This window comes from Ovis canadensis, chromosome 20 (assembly GCF_042477335.2).
Source record: "Ovis canadensis isolate MfBH-ARS-UI-01 breed Bighorn chromosome 20, ARS-UI_OviCan_v2, whole genome shotgun sequence".
Lineage (NCBI taxonomy): Eukaryota > Metazoa > Chordata > Mammalia > Artiodactyla > Bovidae > Ovis > Ovis canadensis.
In genome coordinates, this window is record NC_091264.1 from 45,993,222 (window position 1) to 46,015,321 (window position 22,100).

Here is a 22,100-nt window from a genome sequence, read left to right on the forward strand (position 1 = left end):
CCTGTATGACCTACAGAGTAGAAGTGATTTTTCCCTAGATTTGACTGAAATAACATTAATTTTCTTGTCAAGGAACAGGTTATAGATCATTGTATGTAAATACTATTGTACATCAGGGTCACTTGTTAAGGGGATTTTGTAGGTTCTAGGTCAGTCATTGGTTTAGGATAATTATTAATAGTTTCTTCGTAAAATCTGATTTCTCCTCCTTATGGCCGGTAAGTAGTTTGTAGGGTGATACTTTGAAAGCCAGAAATCAGTGGAGTCATTTGCAATGCGATCTCTTTTAAAGATATGGGCTCTGGTGTTTAAATATGGAAAGAATCAGATGTTATTGGAGCTAAGGCACTGATTTGAGGAGATAAATTCATACGATGATGTTAATTTAACAAACAAAATTGAGCGCATGGCATGTACCAGGCACTGTTCGATACTATGGAATTATAGCAGTGAACAACGGTGAACAAAACAGTATTTCTAAGTGCATGGAGCTTATATTTTGTTGGAAGGGGCACAGACAAAACAGGTAAAACAGTTTGTTAGATGGTGCTATGAACAAAACTGAAGCTGGGAAAAACTGTATAGTGTAGAGGAAGGAGATGGTACTTTAAATGACATAGGAAGATTTTGGGAAAAAATCTGACTCTAATTCAGAAGATGTGGGTTTGATCCCTGGGTCAGGAAGATACCCTGGAGAAGGAAATGGCAACCCACTCCAGTATGCTAGTCTGGGAAATCCTGTGGACAGAGGATCGTGGTGGGATACAGTTCATGGGGTCACAAGAGTCAGACATGATGTAGTGATTAAACCAGCATCACCAGAAGTCTTTACTTGTAAGTGATGCTTGGGGAAAAAAGATTGAGAGAGTAAAGCTCCAAATGGAAGGAGGACTAAGTAGCAAAGACTGGAGGTAGCAAGGAAGTTATCTGGTGGGCAGAGGGAGGCCAAGGGAGTGTGGAGAAAAAAGAGACCAAGTTTGAGAGGCAAATGGAGGTGAGTAGTTTGCTTATGGCCTGGGAACCCAACACATCTGACTATTTAAAAGATACTTCTAATCCTAGTGAGGCACGAGAAAATTCCCTGGAAAATGACACATATGTTGCTTGAACTAGCCATCAAAGGCAGGGAAGACTTAAGAGTCACAGGCACTAAGATGTCCTCAAAACAGTTCAGTGAAGAGAATTGTTTTTTCAACAGGGGCAGGCCTGTTAGAAGCGGTTTGTATTGTTCCCAATGCCAGACAAGGAATTCTAATTGGTGTTAAATGCTAGTAGTCTTTACAGCTCACTGCCTTGTTCAAGGCCTCAGAATTCTGAGATTCTAAAGTGGGCAGACCTGAGGGCAACTTCCCGGAACTTCAACTAGCTGCTTTAGCAACAGCTAATATTTTAGGGGACTCTTTGTGCCAGCACCACCCTAAGGGCTCTTTTGTTGATCACCCCAGCCATGTCACATAGTAGTTGTTAATTATTATTCCCATTTTAGAGGTAAGGAAATGCTCACAAAGGGTTTAAGTACCATGTTCAAATTTAGCGGTCAAAGAGGCTAAATGCAATGGGGGATTTCTCCTTTAACCATGCTTATCTATTTCTTAAATGTACGTATTTGTTTTCCAGAATACACTGTTTTAAACTGTATTTACAATTAACCTTGGAAAGTGAGAAATGCTTTAATTATATGTAGGCTTTAGGGAATTTCCTTCACAAGCACTATTATAAAATGTAGTAACATTTAATGTTCACAAAAGTCTGTGTAGATATAGGGAGAAAAAATTTTCCCTTCTTTCTTTCCATATTCTTTGTTTGGTCTAATTGATACAAGATACATTAACAGGGAAAGACAAACCGAAACACCTAATTTGTATTACCTCCTCTCTACACTGGAGATCCCCAGTAAACCTGAGAAGACTACAAAATGCCTTGAGCCACTACCTTAAAATACCATCTTCAGATTAAAAAAAAAAAACATCATGGGAGTAGGTAGTCACTTGTTTTCAGAGGTAACCAGGATGTTGTTATGCAGATTTAAGTAGTGTCCTTTCCCATAAAAAGAGATTCTACTTGGACATTTTCTTCCCGGTAAAGCAAGGAAACCACGTTTACAATTGGATTATTTACTTATAAATGTAAACGTCTTTAGGAAACACCCACTTTTCTAAGTATTAAGATTTTCCTGCTTCTTAAAAATGGCCAGCTTAGAATAACTGGCATCCTATCTTTTAAGAGACGTTTGCAAAAAGACACGTAGCTAATATGCAGCAAATTAAACTTTTGCTGTCAGGCCTACGCTGCTCAATATTAGCTTCTTTGGCATTAGTGGTTGGGGCATAGACATTTTTCCTCACACAATGGTCAGAAACCTTAACCCTGATGGTTGTATATAATCTTTCTCACTGCTTGACCGAGCCACTTTAATACAGTCTGGAAAGTTACAGATCCTTTGAGATAAAGTGGGTGGCTCTTAAAAGAGCCTTGAGTTATTTGCGTTGTTTCAAATGACGAAATTTACTTGGAGCTGGTGTACTTGGTGACAGCCTTGGTACCCTCAGACACCGCGTGCTTGGCCAGCTCCCCGGGTAGCAGCAGGCGTACCGCTGTCTGGATCTCCCTGGATGTGATAGTCGAGCGCTTGTTGTAATGCGCCAGGCGCGACGCCTCGCCAGCGATGCGCTCGAAGATGTCGTTCACAAAAGAGTTCATGATGCCCATGGCCTTGGACGAGATGCCGGTGTCCGGGTGGACCTGCTTCAGCACCTTGTACACGTACACGGAGTAGCTCTCCTTGCGGCTACGCTTGCGCTTCTTGCCGTCCTTCTTCTGCGCCTTGGTCACCGCCTTCTTCGAGCCCTTTTTAGGGGCAGGAGCGGACTTGGCTGGCTCAGGCATCACAAAACACAGACAGGACCAGGAGGCGAACACAAAATACGCCCACAGACCAAAGATCTTAGTATTTGTTTGGCCTCTATGCAAATATAGGATGGCAGAATTACAATTTATGATTGGTCTTTTCATCACATCCTAACCTCTGATAGGCTCTTTATTTCAAACTCTTATTGGCTCTTCCCTTAGCTCACCGTTACATAATTTGACCTTTTCACTACAAATTCCCTATGCAAATTAGCAAGTGTTGTTTCAGCTCTGGCTTTTGATTGGCTTGAATTTGTGTTTGGCCAATCGCATAGGCTGTTTTACCAAACCGCCGGAGAGTATAATTACCTAGCTTCTTGTGCCTTCAGGATCCATTTTTCTGGGTGTTACCCTGTTTCTGGTGTGTCGTTATGTCTGGTCGTGGAAAACAGGGCGGCAAAGCACGCGCTAAGGCGAAGACCCGCTCCTCGCGGGCCGGACTCCAGTTCCCCGTGGGCCGAGTGCACCGGCTGCTCCGCAAAGGCAACTATGCCGAGCGGGTCGGTGCTGGGGCCCCGGTGTACCTGGCAGCGGTGCTGGAGTACCTGACGGCCGAGATTCTGGAACTGGCGGGCAACGCGGCCCGGGATAACAAGAAGACCCGCATCATCCCGCGTCACCTGCAACTGGCAATCCGCAACGACGAGGAGCTCAACAAGCTCCTGGGCAAAGTCACCATCGCTCAGGGTGGCGTTCTTCCCAACATCCAGGCGGTATTGCTGCCGAAGAAGACTGAGAGTCACCACAAGGCCAAGGGCAAGTGAACCTACCTAGATCTGTGTCGCTACAACCTTTTACCCAAAGGCTCTTTTAAGAGCCATCCACATTCTCACATTTAAAAGAGCTCGTAAACAACAGTACTTCGTCTTGGCGTTATAATAGTTACATTAAAGCTACTGTATAGATACTACAGCATGTTCACGCGAAGTTATCCTTTTTCCTTGGCGGGACTGCTCCAAATGTGATTCAGGGAAATGAATCACAGGAAAATGGGTGGTTTCAACAGTAAGGGTAAGGTTTACAAAAGCTGGAGTGGCTGTTTCTCTAGAGAAAAGGTTTTTGCTGTGCCAAAAAATACGGGTAGTGGTAGCCTGGAATGTCAGGCTACGTCTTTTGAAACAGCAAAACGAAAGGACCGCTGGGATCGGTGCGGGCTTTTCAAAGAAATCAATTTCTGTTCACTAGTGCCGAATAGAAACCTGGAGACAGGGTGTAGTAGAAAATGGTAGTTTTTATTGCTTTGACTCTGCCTTTGAATCTTACACAATCTCAGTTCAGTTCAGTCGCTCAGTCGTGTCTGACTGCGACCCCATGAACTGCAGCATGCCAGGCCTCCCTGTCCATCACCAACTCCCGGAGTCTACCCAAACTCATGTCGGTGATGTCATCCAACCGTCTCATCCTCTGTCGTCCGTTTCTCCTTCTGCCCTCAGTCTTTCCCAGTATTAGGGTCTTTTCCAATGAGTCAGCTCTTCGCATCAGGTGGCCAAAGTATTGGAGTTTCAGCTTCAATACCAGTCCTTCCAATGAACACTCAGGACTCATCTCCTTTAGGATGGACTGGTTGGATCTCCTTGCAGTCCAAGGGACTCTCAAGAGTCTTTTCCAACACTACAGTTCAAAAGCATCAATGCTTCGGCGCTCAGCTTTCTTTATCGTCCAACTCTCACGTCCATACAGGACTACTGGAAAACTACAGTCCAGGAGTGGGAAAAAGGGCCGTCGGTAAGGATGCAAGTTAGTGCTCTTTTTCGCAGGGAAATTTCAAAATTAGCTACGCTGGTAAGTTAGGCCCGAGTGGTTGTCTCTGGTGGTCCTTGAGCTTATTGTACCGAGACTTTCTGGAGTGAAATATGCTCACAGAAGAGTGTTTTTTCGGAGAAGAAAACGCCAAGTGTATAGTAAATTCTAACCATAAAGTAATCATTTTCAAAGTGCGGTTAAGCAAGAAAGAAAACCATCTGTCAGAGTGGGCTCAAAGAATAGAGTCTAAAGTGGAGGCTACTAGTTCCTGCTATAGCAAACTGAAGCATAAATCCCATTCGGCCACCACGGGAAAGTCAATGATTTTTTTTTTCGCATTTTTGCCTCTCACTTCTGGCCTGCTGCTTTCCCTGTGATTTCCTAGTGGAGCTAGGAAGTGACCGTCCAAGGCAATCTAAATTCAGAACAGAAAAATTAACCACTAAGAAAAAAAAGAGAATACAAGTAAACCTGTTTCTAAAGCTTGATTCTCGAAATTTCAGCCCCATTACATAGATCTGAACCAGAACAGGCATCTTTCATGATGTCCAAGTGGTTCCTTATTCACAGTTTGAGAAGCTCTGAATTTAGAACTAGGATGTTAGCTCCTTTGGATAGCAGACTTCAACAAAAAGAAGGATTGAAAAGTGAACTAACTCATCCAATCAGAATCTTTAGAAATTGACCAATCACTTCAGTGACTCTTCAGCCAATGGATTTGTTTCGCGGGAGTTTTGAACTAGAGTAAGACCAATCAGACTGTTTCTGAGTATATATAAGCGGAGTGTCTTCTTCGATACCTCGTCTTTGTTCCTTTCTATCGCCATGGCTCGTACAAAGCAGACTGCCCGCAAGTCTACCGGCGGCAAAGCACCGCGCAAGCAGCTGGCCACCAAGGCGGCCCGCAAGAGCGCGCCGGCCACCGGCGGCGTGAAGAAGCCGCACCGCTACCGGCCCGGCACGGTGGCCCTGCGAGAGATCCGCCGCTACCAGAAGTCCACGGAGCTGCTGATCCGCAAGCTGCCGTTCCAGCGGCTGGTGCGCGAGATCGCGCAGGACTTCAAGACCGACCTGCGCTTCCAGAGCTCGGCGGTGATGGCGCTGCAGGAGGCGTGCGAGGCCTACTTGGTGGGGCTCTTCGAGGATACCAACCTGTGCGCCATCCACGCCAAGCGCGTCACCATCATGCCCAAGGACATCCAGCTTGCCCGCCGCATTCGCGGGGAGAGGGCGTAAAGCGTCCACAACTGCCTCACTCAAACGAAAAAGGCTCTTCTAAGAGCCACCCACAATTTCTTTAAAACAGCTGTCATTTAAAATTGAGTGTCTTGAGTGTTTTGGTTCGGGATGCAGATTTAAAATTGGACAGTTTTAAATGATCAGCTTATTTCTTTGGGGTACTTTATGGACATACAAAAAGATCTACTCGGTGTTAACTTTAAATGCTCCCTTTATGTACTGTCGATAGGTAGTGTGCAAAAGTTAGTCGAAAGTAAGTTGGCGTCTGTCTAGGGAAGTAGAATATGAGTACCTTATGCAGGTGAACTGGGGGATTATTAAACTTAATAAGTCGTGTTATGTATTTGGGGAAGGGCAATAATTCGCGTGGTGTTAGTGTCAGGTTGGGTTATTTGAGGACATAGAAACCAAAGCCTGAATTTGGGTGGGGGTGATTGTGGGTTTGCTGTTTATCCTTTTTAGAGCTATATTCACATATTTGGGCATTGACAATTGAGAAAGCAGAGCATTTGTTTTTGCTGCCTGTTTCTGAAGCCTCAATTTGCTCAGTTCCAATCACAGCCAGGTTCAAAGTGAGACAGTTTTGGCTTCCCTATAAAAGGTTGTTTACACAGAGAGCAGTCAGGGCACTGTTTTGCTGACAGAGACACATAAAAAGATCACCCAATCAGTATTTCTGATAAGCTTATTGGTGCCAATACTCAAGGCCAGAGCCATGCTAACTTCTACAATTTCACCACTCATAAAGTGTCTGCGACCAGCAGCATGAGCATCAGTTGGAAATTTGCTCGAAATGGCAGGTTTTCAGACCCCTCTCAGGTCTACTGAGTCACAGTCTCCATTGTACGAAGTTCACCGAAGGTGATTTATGAATGCTAGTTTCAGAAGTCTATTTGTCAGTCATGTTAAAAAAATGAAAGCCTGGAGTGGGGTGAGGGATGGTATTTTTGGTTTCTTCAAGAAAAGCATACTGTGAACTCTTACCAGGAGTAAGCATTTGCAAACTACATTTATTTATATAAATAGAAATTTCTCTCAAGCAATTGCACATAACACCTGAGTCTATATTAAGATTGTGAGTCTATATTGAGAAATGCGCTTCCCTTGTGGCTCAGCTGGTAAACAATCTGCCCACATTGTGGGAGACCTGGGTTCAATCCCTGGGTTGGTAGTAGAAGGTACTCATATTCTACTTCCCTAGACAGACGCCAACTTACTACCTTCGAGTAGAGAAAGGCTCCCCACTCCAGTATTCCGGCCTGGAGAATTCCGTGGACTGTATGTAGTCCCTGGGGTCACAGAGTCAGACACGACCAAGCAACTTTCACAGCCAACAGCATATTGAGAAATGGAGCTGCTTTCAGCAGTTGACATTACCAGGTTTTCAGGGATATTTCAAGGAGAATTATCCTAGACCTGTGGTGTGTGCTGTGCTTAGTTGCTCAGTCGTGTCTGACTGTCTTCACATTGGGTCTTTCCTGTAAATATCAGCACAATTTCCTATTTGGGTTTTCGGATGGTCTTTTAAAGACTTCTCCATAGTATTAAAAAATTTTATTTATCAATTTATCTCCCATCGCCCATATAATTTCATTCTCAATTTTTTTTTAAAATTACATGACACTTGAGGATATATGGAAGTATCAGTTCAGTTCAGTTGCTCAGTCGTGTCTGACTCTTTGCGACCCCATGAATCCCAGCATGCCAGGCTTCCCTGTCCATCACCAACTCCCGGAGTTCACTCAGATTCACGTCCATCGAGTCCGTGATGCCATCCAGCCATCTCATCCTCTGTCATCCCCTTCTCCTCCTGCCCCCAATCCCTCCCAGCATCAAAGTCTTTTCTAATGAGTCAACTCTTTGCATGAGGTGGCCAAAGTCCTGGAGTTTCAGCTTTAGCATCATTCTTTCCAAAGAAATCCCAGGGTTGATCTCCTTCAGAATGGACTGGTTGGATCTCCTTGCAGTCCAAGGGACCCTCAAGAGTCTTCTCCAACACCACAGTTCAAAAGCATCAATTCTTCGGTGCTCAGCCTTTTTCACAGTCCAACTCTCACATCCATACATGACTACTGGAAAAACCATAGCCTTGACTAGACGGACCTTAGTCAGCAAAGTAATGTCTCTGCTTTTCAATATGCTGTCTAGGTTGGTCATAAATAACTTTTCTTCTTTTAATTACATGGCTGCAGTCACCATCTGCAGTGATTTTGGAGCCCCCCAAAATAGTCTGACACTGTTTCCACTCTTTCCCCATCCACTTCCTAAGAAGTGATGGGACCGGATGCCATGATCTTTGTTTTCTGAATGTTGAGCTTTAAGCCAACTTTTTCACTCTCCTCTTGCACTTTCATCAAGAGGCTTTTTAGTTCCTCTTCACTTTCTGCCATAAGGGTGGTGCCATCTGCATATCTGAGGTTACTGATATTTCTTCCGGCAATCTTGATTCCAGCTTGTGCTTCTTCCAGTCCAGCGTTTCTCATGATGTACTCTGCATAGAAGTTAAATAAGCAGGGTGACAATATACAGCCTTGATGTCCTCCTTTTCCTATTTGGAACCAGTCTGTTGTTCCATGTCCAGTTCTAATAGTTGCTTCCTGACCTGCATACAGATTTCTCAAGAGGCAGGTTAGGTGGTCTGGTATTCCCATCTCTTTCAGAATTTTCCACAGTTTATTGTGATCCACACAGTCAAAAGCTTTGGCATAGTCAATAAAGCAGAAATAGATGTTTTTCTGGAACTCTCTTGCTTTTTCCATGATCCAGCAGATATTGGCAGTTTGATCTCTGGTTCCTCTGCCTTTTCTAAAATCAGCTTGAACATCAGGGAGTTCACGGTTCAAATATTGCTGAAGCCTGGCTTAGAGAATTTTGAGCATTACTTTACTAGCATGAAAACTGACCTTTTCCAGTCCTGTGGCCACTGCTGAGTTTTCCAAATTTGCTGGCATATTGAGTACAGCACTCTCACAGCATCATCTTTCAGGATTTGAAATAGCTCAACTGGAATTCCATCACCTCCACTAGATAAAAGTTTACCCATCATCAACATCACCAACACTGGGCAAATATGTTTTATCTATACCTCTTCTACCTTGATTGGTGCCTTGATGACTGTTGAGGAAATTATATCATTTCTTCTGGTAGCATTTTCATATACATCTACCATTTTAAAACCTAATTATGATGTCATGATAACTCTCAACAAACAACATCTAAGACTGATAAGAGTTTATAACAGTACCAGATGCTGTTCTATGCATTGGAAATACACTCAGATGAGACCCAAATAGACAAAATTATTTGCTCTCTTGGAATTTATATTTGACTCTGGGATAAACAATAAATTAGATAAACAAATATCATATGTAATAAATGAGTGCAATAAAGCAAGAATAAGGATTATTATGGAGAGTTGAAATTTAGATAAGGTAACCAATAAAGATGGCACTAAGAAGCTAGTTATCCCAGCAAAGCATTGAAAGGTGAAGAGGCAAGCTGGGGAAAAAGGAGGAAGAAATGCTGAAGAGCTAGGGTGGCTATGTGGAAAGGGCTGGGCATTGTAGGAGGAGATTAAAAAGCAGAGAAATGAAAAGAAGCGTGATGCTGTAGGGGCTTGTATACCACTGTAAAGAATTTAGCATTTGCTCTGAGTGATGTGGAAGAACTTAAGAGAAGTTGAACACAGGAGTTTTTGGGTCCTTTTCTCTCATTTAACCAGGTTCTGCTGTATTCTTACTGCCTGTGTGCTCAGTCCTGTTTAGCTCTTTTGTGATCCCATGGACTGTGGCCTGCCAGGCTCCTCTGTCTATGGGATTCTCCAGGCAAGAATACTGGAGTGGTTCTTAGTTGGCTCAATTGCTCTCCAGCACAAAAATCTAAGCCCAGTTTTCTTCATTTTGTGCTATTCAGACCTTGCAAATAGAGGCTGATCTGGGTGATTTATAGTTAGGGAGAAAAGAGAAAATTATTGATAAAATATAAACCTTTGGAGTTAAAGTTGATTCATAGCATAATACTTCAATTTACTAGTTTTATAACCACAGGCAAATTGTTTGCTCTCAGGTACCAAACTTGATTTATTTGGGTTGTGAATTCAAATGTCTTTCAGAACCAGGCAAAGAGTTTCTGTATAAGGTAAAATGGTGAGCTCTCCAGCTTTATTTCACTGGGTCCTTCAGTCAGTAGCAGATCTGGCTGAACACAAGCTGTGCTCCATATAGCACTCTTGATTGTTATGTCAGTTGCCAAAAAGTGATGCTAACAATAATGGCCTTTGGAGCTGTCCAGCTGGTAAAAGATTTGTGACTTTATAAAGTCAAAGTCTAACTGAGTTTCTGCATGGATTATTTAATTTAATCCTCACAATAACTCTGTGGGTTGGGGGGGGCATGTTACCTCAAATACTATGATGAAGAAACAGAAGCATAGTGAGGGGGAATACCTTCTATAGTGGTTCATTTTGTTAAATCTGTCATGGATTTTATCTCTGGGGCTAGAGAATGGAAGGCATTTTGTGTTACATGCATATTTTCCTTTTACCTCATCCATCCATTTATCAAAACCTTTTTGAGTGATTACTGTGTGCTCAAGAATGTTCTAGGTGCTGGAAAGAACAGTGCATAACATGGCAGAGATCCTTCTGTGCGGAGCTCACCGACAGAAAATGAACAAAGATAAACACAGTATTTTGGCAGGTCAAGAGGATTAAGAAAACATAAAGAGTCCAAGGGGATTAGGGACTGTCATAGAGTGGGAGATGAGTAGTGGACAGTTACCATTTTAAATAGGGTAAGTGGGGAAGACTTCACAACTGAGATGAGACATGAAAGCCAGTGGCATGAAATCTGGAAGGGAGTGCGATCTTCATACTTCTGTAGAAAGATCATTCCTCACAAAGGAAACAATGACTGCGAAGGTCCCATGTTGGAAGCATTACTTGGAATGAGGGCCACAGGTCCAACTAGATAGGACCAACTTTCTCTTCTTCCGCAAGCTGGAGTTTCTGGATAGCTCATCAGTGAGTTTACACATTTCCTCCCCACCAAAAGTCTTACTCCAATTTCCTGAATACATTCAATTCAGATGTTGTGGAATCTGGAGTCACAAAACACACCTCGGAGGACACTCAAGACATTGGAGTCGAGTTTATTATGCCAGCGGGTCCAAGAGGAATCAGTTCCCAATGAGGACCTTGATGTTTCTGAGAGGTTCAGTTTTATACCCCCTACTATGTGACTGGTTGCATGTTAGCAACCTCTTTGTTGTATATGATTGAGTTTTACAAGTAGGTGCTAGGAAAACAAACAATTAAGGTTAAAGAGGGGGAACAATGATTATACATCAGGGGGCATGTCTGCATGGTTAATCTAACAGGGGCAACCTGACCCCAACTACAATCTCCATTTGTCATCTGTAGGGAGGGAAGTCTCCAGAAGACCTGGCTTTCACTAGCCGTGGCTTCCTCACTCTTGGGCAGGGTTCAGGCCCAGGTCATATCCAGTCTGTAAGACAGATGACAGGCTTCAAGATGGAGTCTCTCCTGCTTGCCTCACACTGGCCCCAACACAGAAAATAAACTGAGGCCAGAGCAGAAATAGATGAGTACTAACCCCAGGGAGATGACTGCCAGTCAGTTCAAGAATACTAGTCATTAGGGAGAGTACTAATTCTGTGACAATTTATTTAAAATGAAAAGTAAGATTTAAAAAGGGTATTTAACCAAATGGATCTTAGTTGCAGCACATGGGTGGTTTTTTTCCTTTCTTTTCTTTTTTTAAGCTTCAGCATGAGAGATTTTTATTATCAGCAGAGGTATCAGCAGAACCTGAGCCCCCTGCATTGGGAGCAAGGAGTCTTAGCCACTAGACCACCAGGGAAGTCCCAAAAAGTAAGATATTTTGAGGTTCCAAATAATCACTACCATCATTTTACTTTTCAGAAAAAAGAGAATTCAAATGTAATATTTCTAAAAAGGCTTTATACACTGTAAAAGTATATTTTCTAAGATTATATTGGATAATTACTAATGAGTCTCCAAATATAAATAAAACTGTTCATCTTTTGGCTCATGGCTAATAGAATTCCATACGAAAACCTTCAAAATGGTGGTGATTTGATGGCCAAACCCATGATTTTTTGAAAGAAAACAAAATTAAATTTTATTTATTTATGATAAAAATGATGCATGTTATCAAGTGCTGATCTAAGCTGTAACTGAATCTTGGCATTGAACCAAGATATCATGTATCTTCTGAACCCTTCCTATTGGGAGAGACTGCAGTTCAAATGCAGAGACTTTCATTAGGGTGTATAGGCTGTTAATCACTCTCATTTTTTAGAAGTAGTGTTCAAGAAAGGACAGGAAACTCGTGTTGTTCAGGTTTTGCCAAATAACTATGAAATTGTCTTGGAAGAAAATTTTCTCTGTCCTTTGCCAACTAAAGAATGTTGCTAGCCATCTGGTTTTACAAGGTTTGAGATCCAGCAACAAGTGACTGAACTTCTTTTTAGAAAATAGAGATTATCATGGTGGATGGAGGGTATATTAAGATAAATTTCCAAACTTTGTGGATGAAGAATGTCACTTGCTGTATCAGTAAACGAAGGATCTGGCAGCCATTTAGACTTAAGCCTCTGAAACTGCCACCCCATCCCCACAACTATGTACCCTGAGTGGATTCAGGATGAAGAAAAATAGGATACTGGCCCTAGGTAGTTAAGTTACATATCAAAGGAATGATTTCAATGAGCCCAGACTCTTGGATCTTCTCAGGCATAGAAAAGTATGAAAAATTCACTAGCTTGAAATATCTGTTTTCTTTAACTAACAGTCATATTTTGATGTTTCAAGTACCTGCTTCCCTCTTCCCACCCCCAACTCCTATATATCTTGTTTCTCCCTTACCTCTTCAGAATAGTCCCTTAGAGCTTTCTGAGAGGCTGTCTCATGGGTTTCAGTCCTTGGTATACCTACTGAATAAGTTTATTCTCTGCTTTTGTGAGATCCAAAAGGGTATTCTAGATTAGCAGGCAACTCTTTCTTCCAAGCAGTGATTCTGGAGCCCATGTGCCTTTTCTTTTTTCCCCTGGCCATGGGAGTTTTAACTTCTAGACCAGGGATAGAACCTGTGCCCCCTGAAGTGGAATCAATGGAGCCTTAACCATTGGCCCACCAAAGATGATGCCCCCACCCCTGTGTCCTTTTATCTTTGTATCTCAATTATCTTAACACATTGGTCTTACATGTTAAAAAAAGAATTCCACGGACTACATGTTAGAAATGTTATTGGTTTTATTCAGTGATTCATGGATCTGGCAACTGCCAATCTAGCAGACAGAAAAGAGCTCTGAGGAGCTATATGAAATGAAAGGTTTTTCTAGGCAGAAAGGAGCAGGAACAGGGAAATTATACTAGGAAGAAAAGTGGGTTGATTATTCCAAGGATGCCATTCTTTAGTGTAGTGGACCCCGACCTCCAGGATCTAATGCCTGATGATCTGAGGTGGAACTAATGTAATAATAATAGAAATAAAGTGCACACTAAATGTAATGTGCTTGAACTGTTTACAATAGCTAGAACATAAAAGCTACCTAGATGTCCATCGGCAGAGGAAGGGATAAGAAAGCTGTGCTACAGATACACAATGGAAACTCAGCCATTAACAAGAATGCATTTGAATTAGTTCTAATGAGGTGGATGAAACTGGAGCCTATTATACAGAGTGAAGCAAGTCAGAAAGAAAAACACCAATACAGTATATTAACGCATATATATGGAATTTAGAAAGATGGTAACGATGACCCGACATGCGAGACAGCAAACAAGACACAAAGACTTTTGGACTCTGTGGGAGAAGGCGAGGGTGGGATGATTTGAGAGAATAGCACTGAAACATGTATATTACCATATATGAAATAGATGGCCAGTCCAGGTTTGATGCATGAGACGGTGCTCAGGGCCGGTGGACTAGGAGAACCCTGAGGGCTGGGATGGGGAGGGAGGTGGGAGTGGGTTTCGGGATGGGGGACACATGTATACCCATGGCTGATTCATGTCAATGTATGGCAAAAACCACTACAATATTGTAATTAGCCTCCAGTTAAAATAATTTTTTAAAAAAGAAAAATAATGAGCAATTAAAAAAAGTTGAGCACACAGCATCTCCTCCCCGCCTCCAAAAAAAAAAAAAAAAAAAAAAAGCAATGGGCTTGAATTATCCCCAAACCATTCCCCCACCCAGTATGGGGAAACATTGTCTTTCATGAAATCGATACCTGGCGCCAAAAAAGGTGGAGGCTGCTGCTTTAGGGGATGAAACGGGTTTGTTAGTCTGATTATCTAACTGGTGACGAGCCAATTTCTGGTTGAACAGTAAAGATTCTATCTCTAGAGAAGCCAAAGTTGTACTTAAGTCTTGGTCTGGTAACACTGGGGTTAGCATTAGTTTGGCCCTGTTCAGTTTCTAAAACACCTTTACCCTGGGAAGAGAAAGTGTGTAAAGTCTTTCTGGGAGGCTATCATCATGCCCCAGACCCACAAATGTAAGTTTACTTTTGTCCCATTGTTAGGACTTCAACCAGAGGCCACATCTAACTACAAGGGAAACAGGCAAATAAAACTGCTAATTGCTCAGGGCAAAGAGGTTAGTAGCTGTTGTGCCTCAGTCTCCGGAGGTTTATAGTTTATACTAGTTAGAAATGGTCTGCCTTTCTGTATTGAAATAGCCCATTTCTTTTAAGCTGATCAAGTTACCTAGTTATGAGAACTACTAAAAAGGGAAATTTTCTGAGAAATTAAAATCATAAATTCGTTAACATAGCCAACTTTTAAGTTCAGCATTACTTTTCTCCTAGAGATGAAAACAATATCCAGTATTAGAGCCCTTTGGGAAAATGTGAGTGGCTCTGAAAAGAGCCTTTGGGTTTGACAGCTCCTGGAAACATTTACTTAGAGCTGGTGTATTTGGTGACAGCCTTGGTGCCCTCGGACACGGCGTGCTTGGCCAGCTCCCCAGGCAACAGAAGGCGTACGGCGGTCTGGATCTCCCTGGATGTGATGGTCGAGCGCTTGTTATAATGCGCCAAACGCGATGCCTCGCCTGCGATGCGCTCAAATATATCGTTCACGAAGGAGTTCATGATGCCCATCGCCTTGGAGGAGATTCCAGTGTCCGGGTGGACCTGCTTCAGCACTTTGTACACGTACACGGAGTAGCTCTCCTTGCGGCTGCGCTTGCGCTTCTTGCCGTCTTTTTTCTGCGCCTTGGTTACCGCCTTCTTGGAGCCCTTCTTGGGAGCAGGAGCAGATTTAGCCGGTTCAGGCATGACGGAAGAAGGTCAGACAGAATAAACTGACCGAGAAAACTGAAAGAATACTGCTTAGCGTGCCGGCCTATTTTTGTAGGGCTTCTATGCAAATAGATGTTTAATCTATCGAAATCGCTGATTGGATCAATTCAGCCAGTAGAAACGTTGTATGCAAATAAGGCGATTTAGATTCTATTTCTTGATTGGCTGTTGAACTGGAAAGAACCCTGGATATCCCCAGCCACCAGATAAGAAAAAAAGTTTCCGTTTCAAAACAGCGCAAAGGATTAAGGTTTTGTACATAAATATCTACTTGTGAGCCTTGTTTCTTCCTCGATATGGACCTAAAGAGACAAAAGCCCAATATAAATTTATGATTCTAGTTTTCGGCCAAAATTAAGTTACCGAGTTAGTAATTGTAGGAAAAAGAACATAAAATTTTGCTAAATACTGAAATGTTTTAAAAATTAAGCCATTGGCATTTACAGTTTGGCTTGACCAAACATTTACGATTTACCAAGATTCAGCATCGTCGGAGAAGGCAATGGTAACCCACTCCAGTGTTCTTGCTTGGAGAATCCCAGGGACGGGGAAGCCTGGTGGGCAGCCGTCAATGGGGTCGCAGTCAGACACGACTGAAGCGACTTAGCAGCAGCAGCAGCAGCAGCAGCAGCATCGTCACATTTCAACAGCGGTAGTATTTTCATGTTTCTTAGGAATAGAGTGTCTGGAAGTGATGGCAATGTTTGTTGAAGAGTTGGAAATTCTGTAATACGATACTTGCATTGCAAAAATAAAACATTTATTCAAAATTATAACCTCTGATAAATGACGAAGCTGGACTCGATCAATAACATTCAGAAACGGAGTTTTTGAAAGGGCTCGGATCTGTGGAACTTTCTTTTTTGTCTGTTCCCAACCTTAATCTCCAACAAAGGGATTAACATTAATTAAGGTAAATATAAAGTGTGCTTACACCCTGTATTTGGTGAATAGATGGACAATTTACAGAGAAAATACAAGACATCAAAAGATAAAGGTTTTCGAAAGTGAGAACTGGTAGCCAATCACAAGGCGTATCCAGTTTCTGCTTTCACCGCGCGAAATTTGAAGATTCGGACCAATCAGGATGACTTCGCCTTTATAAATAAGAGCAAGAAGAGCCGGGCTTGAGTTGTAACAGTCTATCCAATCCATCGAGATGGCTCGTACTAAGCAGACTGCCCGCAAGTCCACCGGCGGTAAGGCGCCGCGCAAGCAGCTCGCCACCAAAGCTGCTCGTAAGAGCGCGCCTGCCACCGGCGGCGTGAAGAAGCCCCACCGCTACCGGCCCGGCACGGTAGCTCTGCGCGAGATCCGCCGCTACCAGAAGTCCACGGAGCTGCTGATCCGCAAGCTGCCGTTCCAGCGGCTGGTGCGCGAGATCGCGCAGGACTTCAAGACCGACCTGCGCTTCCAGAGCTCGGCGGTGATGGCGCTGCAGGAGGCGTGCGAGGCCTACCTGGTGGGGCTCTTCGAGGACACCAACCTGTGCGCCATCCACGCCAAGCGCGTCACCATCATGCCCAAGGACATCCAGCTCGCCCGCCGCATCCGCGGGGAGAGGGCATAAATTGTCGACACCAAGTGCCATTACCAAACCCAAAGGCTCTTTTCAGAGCCACCTACAACTTCATTTGGAAGAACTGTATCACAAAGGAGTCGATCATCTCCGGAAAAACCAAGTGGGAGCAGGGCATAGTTCTATGTGTTCCATGTACCAATCCTACGAAAAGACAGTTTCCTGCAACCTCTTTTCCGTGTAAAAACCAGGACATTGACACCTGAAGCTTCCATTGCAATCCGTAAAGATAAACATCAAGAAACGTATGCGATCCTCTTAAACCGTAAAAATAGTGATAGTAGTCTTCTTCCTCTATAAGCAGCAGCAGTGTGAAGCTATTCTTACACCAGTATAATAGGATGCATTATGAGAAGTAAATGCTAAGAAAGTTACATAAGCAAATAATTTTGATACTTCAAGTACAAATCATATATGTATATACAACCTGCTTTGGTTACCTCTTGGGTCTTATTTCTAAGTGACTTACCTGTGTAAATTACCCCCACCCCCACCCCCTTATCTGTCATCTTAGTTTAATTGTATTTTTCAGTCCCTGTCATGTTCGACTCTGCAGTCCCATCAAGTGCAGCACTCCAGGCTTCCCTATCCTTCACTATCTCCCAGAGTTTGCTGAAACTCATGTCCATTGAGTTAGTGATGCCATCCGACCATATCATCCTCTGTTGTCCTGTCCTCAGTCTCCCGCATCAGGGCCTTTTCCAGTGAGTCAGTTCTTCACATCAGATGGCCAAAAGTATTGGAGCTTCAGCTTCAGTGACAGTCCTTCCAATGAATTTTCAGGACTGATTTCCTTTAGGATTGACTGGTTTAATCTTGCTGCTGAAGGAACTCTTGAGTCTTCTCCAGCACCTCAGTGCAAAAGCATTGACTCTTAGGTATTCAGCCTTCTTTATGGTCCAGTTCTTACATCTGTATGTGACTGCTGGAAAAACCATAACTTTGACTATACGGACCTTTGTTGGCAAAGTTGTGTCTCTGCTTCTGAATAAGTTGTCTAGGTTTGTCATAGTTTTTCTTCCAAGGAGTAAGCATCTTATAATTTCATGGCTGCAATCAGTGTTGGCAGTGATTTTCCAGCCCAAGAAAATGAAGTCTGTCATTGTTTCCATTGTTTCCCCATCTATTTCCCTTGAAGTGCTCGGACTGGATGCCATGATCTTAGCTTTTTGAATGTTGAGTTTTAAATCTACTTCTTCACTTTCCTCTTTCACCCTCATCAAGAGGCTTTTTAGTTCCTCTTCGCTTTCTGCCATTACAGTGGTATCATCTGCATATCTGAGGTTGATTTTTCTCCCAGCAATCCTGATTCCAGCTTGTGTTTCATTCAGCCTGGCATTTCACATGATATACTCTGCACAGAAGTTAGATAAGCAGGGTGACAATATACAGCCTTGATATACTCCTTTCCCAGTTTTGAACCAGTCTGTTGGTCAGATCCGGTTCTAACTGTTGCTTCTTGTCCTGCATACAGGTTTCTCAGGAGACAGGTAAGGTGGTCTGGTATTTCCATCTCTTTAAGACTTTTCCACAGTTTGTTGTAATCGACAAAAAGGGTTTACCGAAGTCAATGAAGCAGAAGTAGGCATTTTCTTTGGGATTTTTCTTTTTCTGTGATCCAGTGGATGTTGGCAATTTGATCTCTGTTTCCTCTGCCTTTTCTAAATACAACTTGTACATCTGGATGTTCTTAGTTCCCGTATTTTTGAAGCCTAGCTTGAATGATTTTTAGCGTTAACTTGCTAGCTTGCCAATGAGTGAAATTGCGTGGTAGTTTGAATGTTCTTTGGCATTGCCTTTCTTTGGTATTGGAATAAAAACTGACTTTTTCCAGTCCTGTGACCACTGCTGAATTTTCCAAATTTGCTGGCATATTGAGTGCAGCACTTTAACAGCACCATCTTTTAGAATTTTAAATGGCTCAGCTGGAAATCCACCACCTTCACTAGCTTTGTTTGTAGTAATTTAATTACTAGATCAGGCAAAATAATTGACATTTTCCTGTCCCTGAGACAGAAAGTCCAGGGATGATGTAGTATATGATAAAAAGCACTGGTCCTTGAGCAGCCGCAAAGTGGCATGCACACACAGGGATATTCAAGGACCCATGCTGAGTACTACTGGAGACCAGTTTGCTGCTAATCCATTTGTTTTTGTGCTGAACAGTACATCATTTGGTAAATGTAATCATCTTTTCTGTACTAAAAATAGAGATCTGGTATCCAAAACATTGGTTCCGTGGGATTTCCAGAAATCAGTTTCCAGCAGCACCACCAGCAGTTAATGATGCAGATGGGGAGAGCATAAATTCACCAAATCTGGGGCCCAGACTAGTAAGTATGTTCAACACTCCAGGAATTTAGAGCTTGTTCCAGCAAGTTACTGAAAACTCAGATTGTGGAGAATGTGTCTGCATTCTACAAGAAAACCATGATGTAGTCACTAAGGCAGAGTTTGCAGTCATCATTTATTATTAATCCTCAGTAAAAGAGCCGATGAGACAACAGCTCCCAACTTTCTTCCAACAAAGGCGGAATCCTAGGATAAACCCTGGAGCAATGCAAGATTTCTGGATTCTGTCAGGTTTTATAGACATTAGCAATGGGAACTCTCAGCCTTATTGCTGGGTTTACTCCTAGCCTGGGGAGATTAAGCAACACGAGGCTCTCGAGGCCCTAACTGAATAGTTCTGCATAGAAGTGAAAACATTGTTCCCCTGGAAGGAACCAAAGGATCTGGACACCAACCGTTTAATTAATAAACATTACAGACTGTTGTGGAGCAGATCCTCAGCTACAGAAACCAGAAGTCAGATTTCAGAAATAGTTGGAATAGCTCAGTGCAATGTTTTTGAATCTTGAAACAAACTTTCAAGAGATAATGACAATGCTGTGTGATTTCTATGTGATGACTGAAAGTCCTGTTAGCCTCCCAGTCATCATAGCAGCATTTCTGCCATTTAGGAAATATGTAATTTTCAGGGGGCATGCAGGAGAGACTAAAAGCAAACCAAATGGTGTGGGGGTGGCTGGGGAGAAAGAAAACTGTTAATAACAGCTGCATTTACAAATTAGAAACAAGTTCGTATCTTTCAACTGGTCAACGGTTATATTAATTCTCAGACACCCATACAATGGCATCCTACTCAGCAATAAAATGAAAAGCTATTGATATTAATACATATAACTGTCTACATGGGTAATGTTTAGTAAAAAAGCCAATCTTAAAAAGTTATATATTGTATTATTCCATTTATATAACATTCTCAAAGTGATGATACTGAGATGAATAACAGATTGGTGATTGCCCCAAGACAGGAAAGATGTGGGTGGTTGTAACTATGAAACAGTAACATTGAAGGGTTCCTTGGTAATAATAGAATAGTTTTGTGTCCATGTTGAGGTGATAGTTACATGAACTGATGCATCTTTTAAAATGGCATAAGACTACACATACACACACACACACACACACACACGGGGGCAATATGAAAATCTGTGAGAGCTGAATAAGGCTTGTATGCTAGTTAACAGTACTTTGTCAGTGTCAATTACAGCCTTTGATATTATGATATAGCTATATAAGATGTCACCATTAGGGGAAAATTGGCTAGAGGAACTCTAGATACTACTGTAGCAACTTTTTGTGAATTTTGTTATTTCAATGTGTATATTTTATTTGACAATGTAAAAAAAAGATGTGATAATTCTTTAGGAGTTGCTATTGTGTATTCCTGTGGATTTCAAGGCTTGTTTAACAAATTAATGTTCTTTTTTGGAAGTGTTTGTTTTGTTTTTCTTAAACAGCAATGTTTTCCTGTCTTCTGCCTGTTTTACTGATGACATGCCCACTGAATTTAAATTTGGTTCATTTATGCTGGTGTGTGATTTTTTTAGCTGTTGGTGCTGCTACCTCAAAATAAATTGTTTTGAAATTTGACATTCATAATCTCTAATTTTCTGATGGAGCACTTGGCTGAGCTAATCTATACTCTTTAGGACAGTGTGCTTGGTGTATCATAAGTGTGAATTTTAAAAAAGCTAGTTTGAACATTCTATTTCTTTTAAGGGCATCATTTAAATCTTAGCTCTCCCATGTGCTCAGCAAAAAAAAAAAAAAAAAAATTTTTTTAAATAATATAAAAATCTAAGGAAGATCACATTTTTATTTCTGGCACTTGTGTAAATTTCTTTGCCCACCACTGGAGTTTATGATATCTTTGCTTGAATTCCATGCACCAACTACCTGTATACAAGAACAGGTTATTAGCCCCTGACAATTTATATTCTTTTCCTTTGCAATCCTTCACTGATGAAATGTATATGCTCAATTTGTATAAATTAAAGCACACTGTACAAACCAGTATATTAGAAAGTTTTGAAATCTCTCAATGTGTGTTAGCTATTATACTTTGCTTTCAGTAACAGATTGCAGGAATTTATTGTTCGAGAACTAGATGCTATTTTGTTTACAACAACTCAGTTATTAATAGCATATATCCTATTTTACGAAGAAAGCTACTAAGATTCAGATAGATTAATGGAGTGTGTGCGTGGTCAGTCTTGTCGAACTGTTTGCCCCTTTATAGACTGTAGCTCGCCAGGCTCCTCTTTCTATGGGATTTCCCAGGCAAGAATACTGGAATGGGTTGTCATTTTCTTCTCCAGGGGATCTTTCCGACCGACCCAACCCTCCTCTCCCGCATTGCAGACGGATTCTTTACCTCTGAGCCATTTTCTAAATACGAGTAAATCTCGCTAGCCTGTTTCACTTTAGATTTTAGAAGGGGCGGGGACTCAGTGCAGTTTCCCGCCTTTCTGTTCTTCCAGTTTTCACAAAGGTCCGCACTATCGCTACATAATAGGCGGCGGGCTTTGCATTAGGCACACTCGGCATTAGTGCTCAGCATTTAGGTAACATGTCTGGACGCGGCAAGGGTGGAAAGGGCCTTGGAAAGGGGGGCGCTAAGCGTCACCGCAAAGTTTTGCGCGACAACATTCAGGGCATCACAAAGCCGGCCATTCGCCGTCTGGCCCGGCGTGGAGGAGTCAAGCGTATCTCCGGCCTCATCTACGAGGAGACCCGTGGAGTGCTGAAGGTGTTTCTGGAGAATGTGATCCGGGACGCTGTCACCTACACCGAGCACGCCAAGCGCAAGACTGTCACCGCCATGGACGTGGTCTACGCTCTCAAGCGTCAGGGCCGCACTCTCTATGGATTTGGTGGTTAAGTTTAAGCATTGCAAGGCTCTTGTTGCAAAGGCCCTTTTCAGGGCCACCTA

The 22,100-nt window shown here is 42.4% G+C and overlaps 6 protein-coding genes across 6 annotated transcripts; 4 read left to right on the forward strand and 2 right to left on the reverse strand.

Annotated features, from left to right (window-relative positions):
* Positions 1-2,451: 2,451 nt before the first annotated feature.
* LOC138425948 (histone H2B type 1-C/E/F/G/I) lies at positions 2,452-2,911 on the reverse strand. Its single transcript, XM_069564392.1, has one exon. It carries the CDS (start codon positions 2,884-2,886, stop codon positions 2,506-2,508), a length of 381 nt encoding a protein of 126 aa, XP_069420493.1. The 5' UTR covers positions 2,887-2,911; the 3' UTR covers positions 2,452-2,505.
* Positions 2,912-3,278: 367 nt separating this feature from the next.
* Positions 3,279-5,942, forward strand: LOC138425947 (histone H2A type 1). Its single transcript, XM_069564391.1, has one exon. It carries the CDS (start codon positions 3,279-3,281, stop codon positions 3,669-3,671), a length of 393 nt encoding a protein of 130 aa, XP_069420492.1. The 3' UTR covers positions 3,672-5,942.
* On the forward strand, positions 5,476-5,942 carry H3C8 (H3 clustered histone 8). The gene has a single exon (XM_069564390.1). It carries the CDS (start codon positions 5,476-5,478, stop codon positions 5,884-5,886), a length of 411 nt encoding a protein of 136 aa, XP_069420491.1. The 3' UTR covers positions 5,887-5,942.
* An 8,845-nt stretch (positions 5,943-14,787) lies between these two features.
* Positions 14,788-15,245, reverse strand: LOC138425059 (histone H2B type 1-C/E/F/G/I). Its single transcript, XM_069562645.1, has one exon. The coding sequence runs from the start codon at positions 15,214-15,216 to the stop codon at positions 14,836-14,838; it is 381 nt and encodes a 126-aa protein (XP_069418746.1). The 5' UTR covers positions 15,217-15,245; the 3' UTR covers positions 14,788-14,835.
* A 1,140-nt stretch (positions 15,246-16,385) lies between these two features.
* On the forward strand, positions 16,386-16,868 carry LOC138425117 (histone H3.1). The gene has a single exon (XM_069562743.1). The coding sequence runs from the start codon at positions 16,400-16,402 to the stop codon at positions 16,808-16,810; it is 411 nt and encodes a 136-aa protein (XP_069418844.1). The 5' UTR covers positions 16,386-16,399; the 3' UTR covers positions 16,811-16,868.
* A 4,851-nt stretch (positions 16,869-21,719) lies between these two features.
* Positions 21,720-22,100, forward strand: LOC138425204 (histone H4). Its single transcript, XM_069562788.1, has one exon. It carries the CDS (start codon positions 21,738-21,740, stop codon positions 22,047-22,049), a length of 312 nt encoding a protein of 103 aa, XP_069418889.1. The 5' UTR covers positions 21,720-21,737; the 3' UTR covers positions 22,050-22,100.

Coding starts and splice junctions, on each gene's coding strand:
- LOC138425948 (XM_069564392.1), bottom strand. CDS start 2,886: ATGCCTGAGCCAGCCAAGTCCGCTCCTGCCCCTAAAAAGGGCTCGAAG.
- LOC138425947 (XM_069564391.1), top strand. CDS start 3,279: ATGTCTGGTCGTGGAAAACAGGGCGGCAAAGCACGCGCTAAGGCGAAG.
- H3C8 (XM_069564390.1), top strand. CDS start 5,476: ATGGCTCGTACAAAGCAGACTGCCCGCAAGTCTACCGGCGGCAAAGCA.
- LOC138425059 (XM_069562645.1), bottom strand. CDS start 15,216: ATGCCTGAACCGGCTAAATCTGCTCCTGCTCCCAAGAAGGGCTCCAAG.
- LOC138425117 (XM_069562743.1), top strand. CDS start 16,400: ATGGCTCGTACTAAGCAGACTGCCCGCAAGTCCACCGGCGGTAAGGCG.
- LOC138425204 (XM_069562788.1), top strand. CDS start 21,738: ATGTCTGGACGCGGCAAGGGTGGAAAGGGCCTTGGAAAGGGGGGCGCT.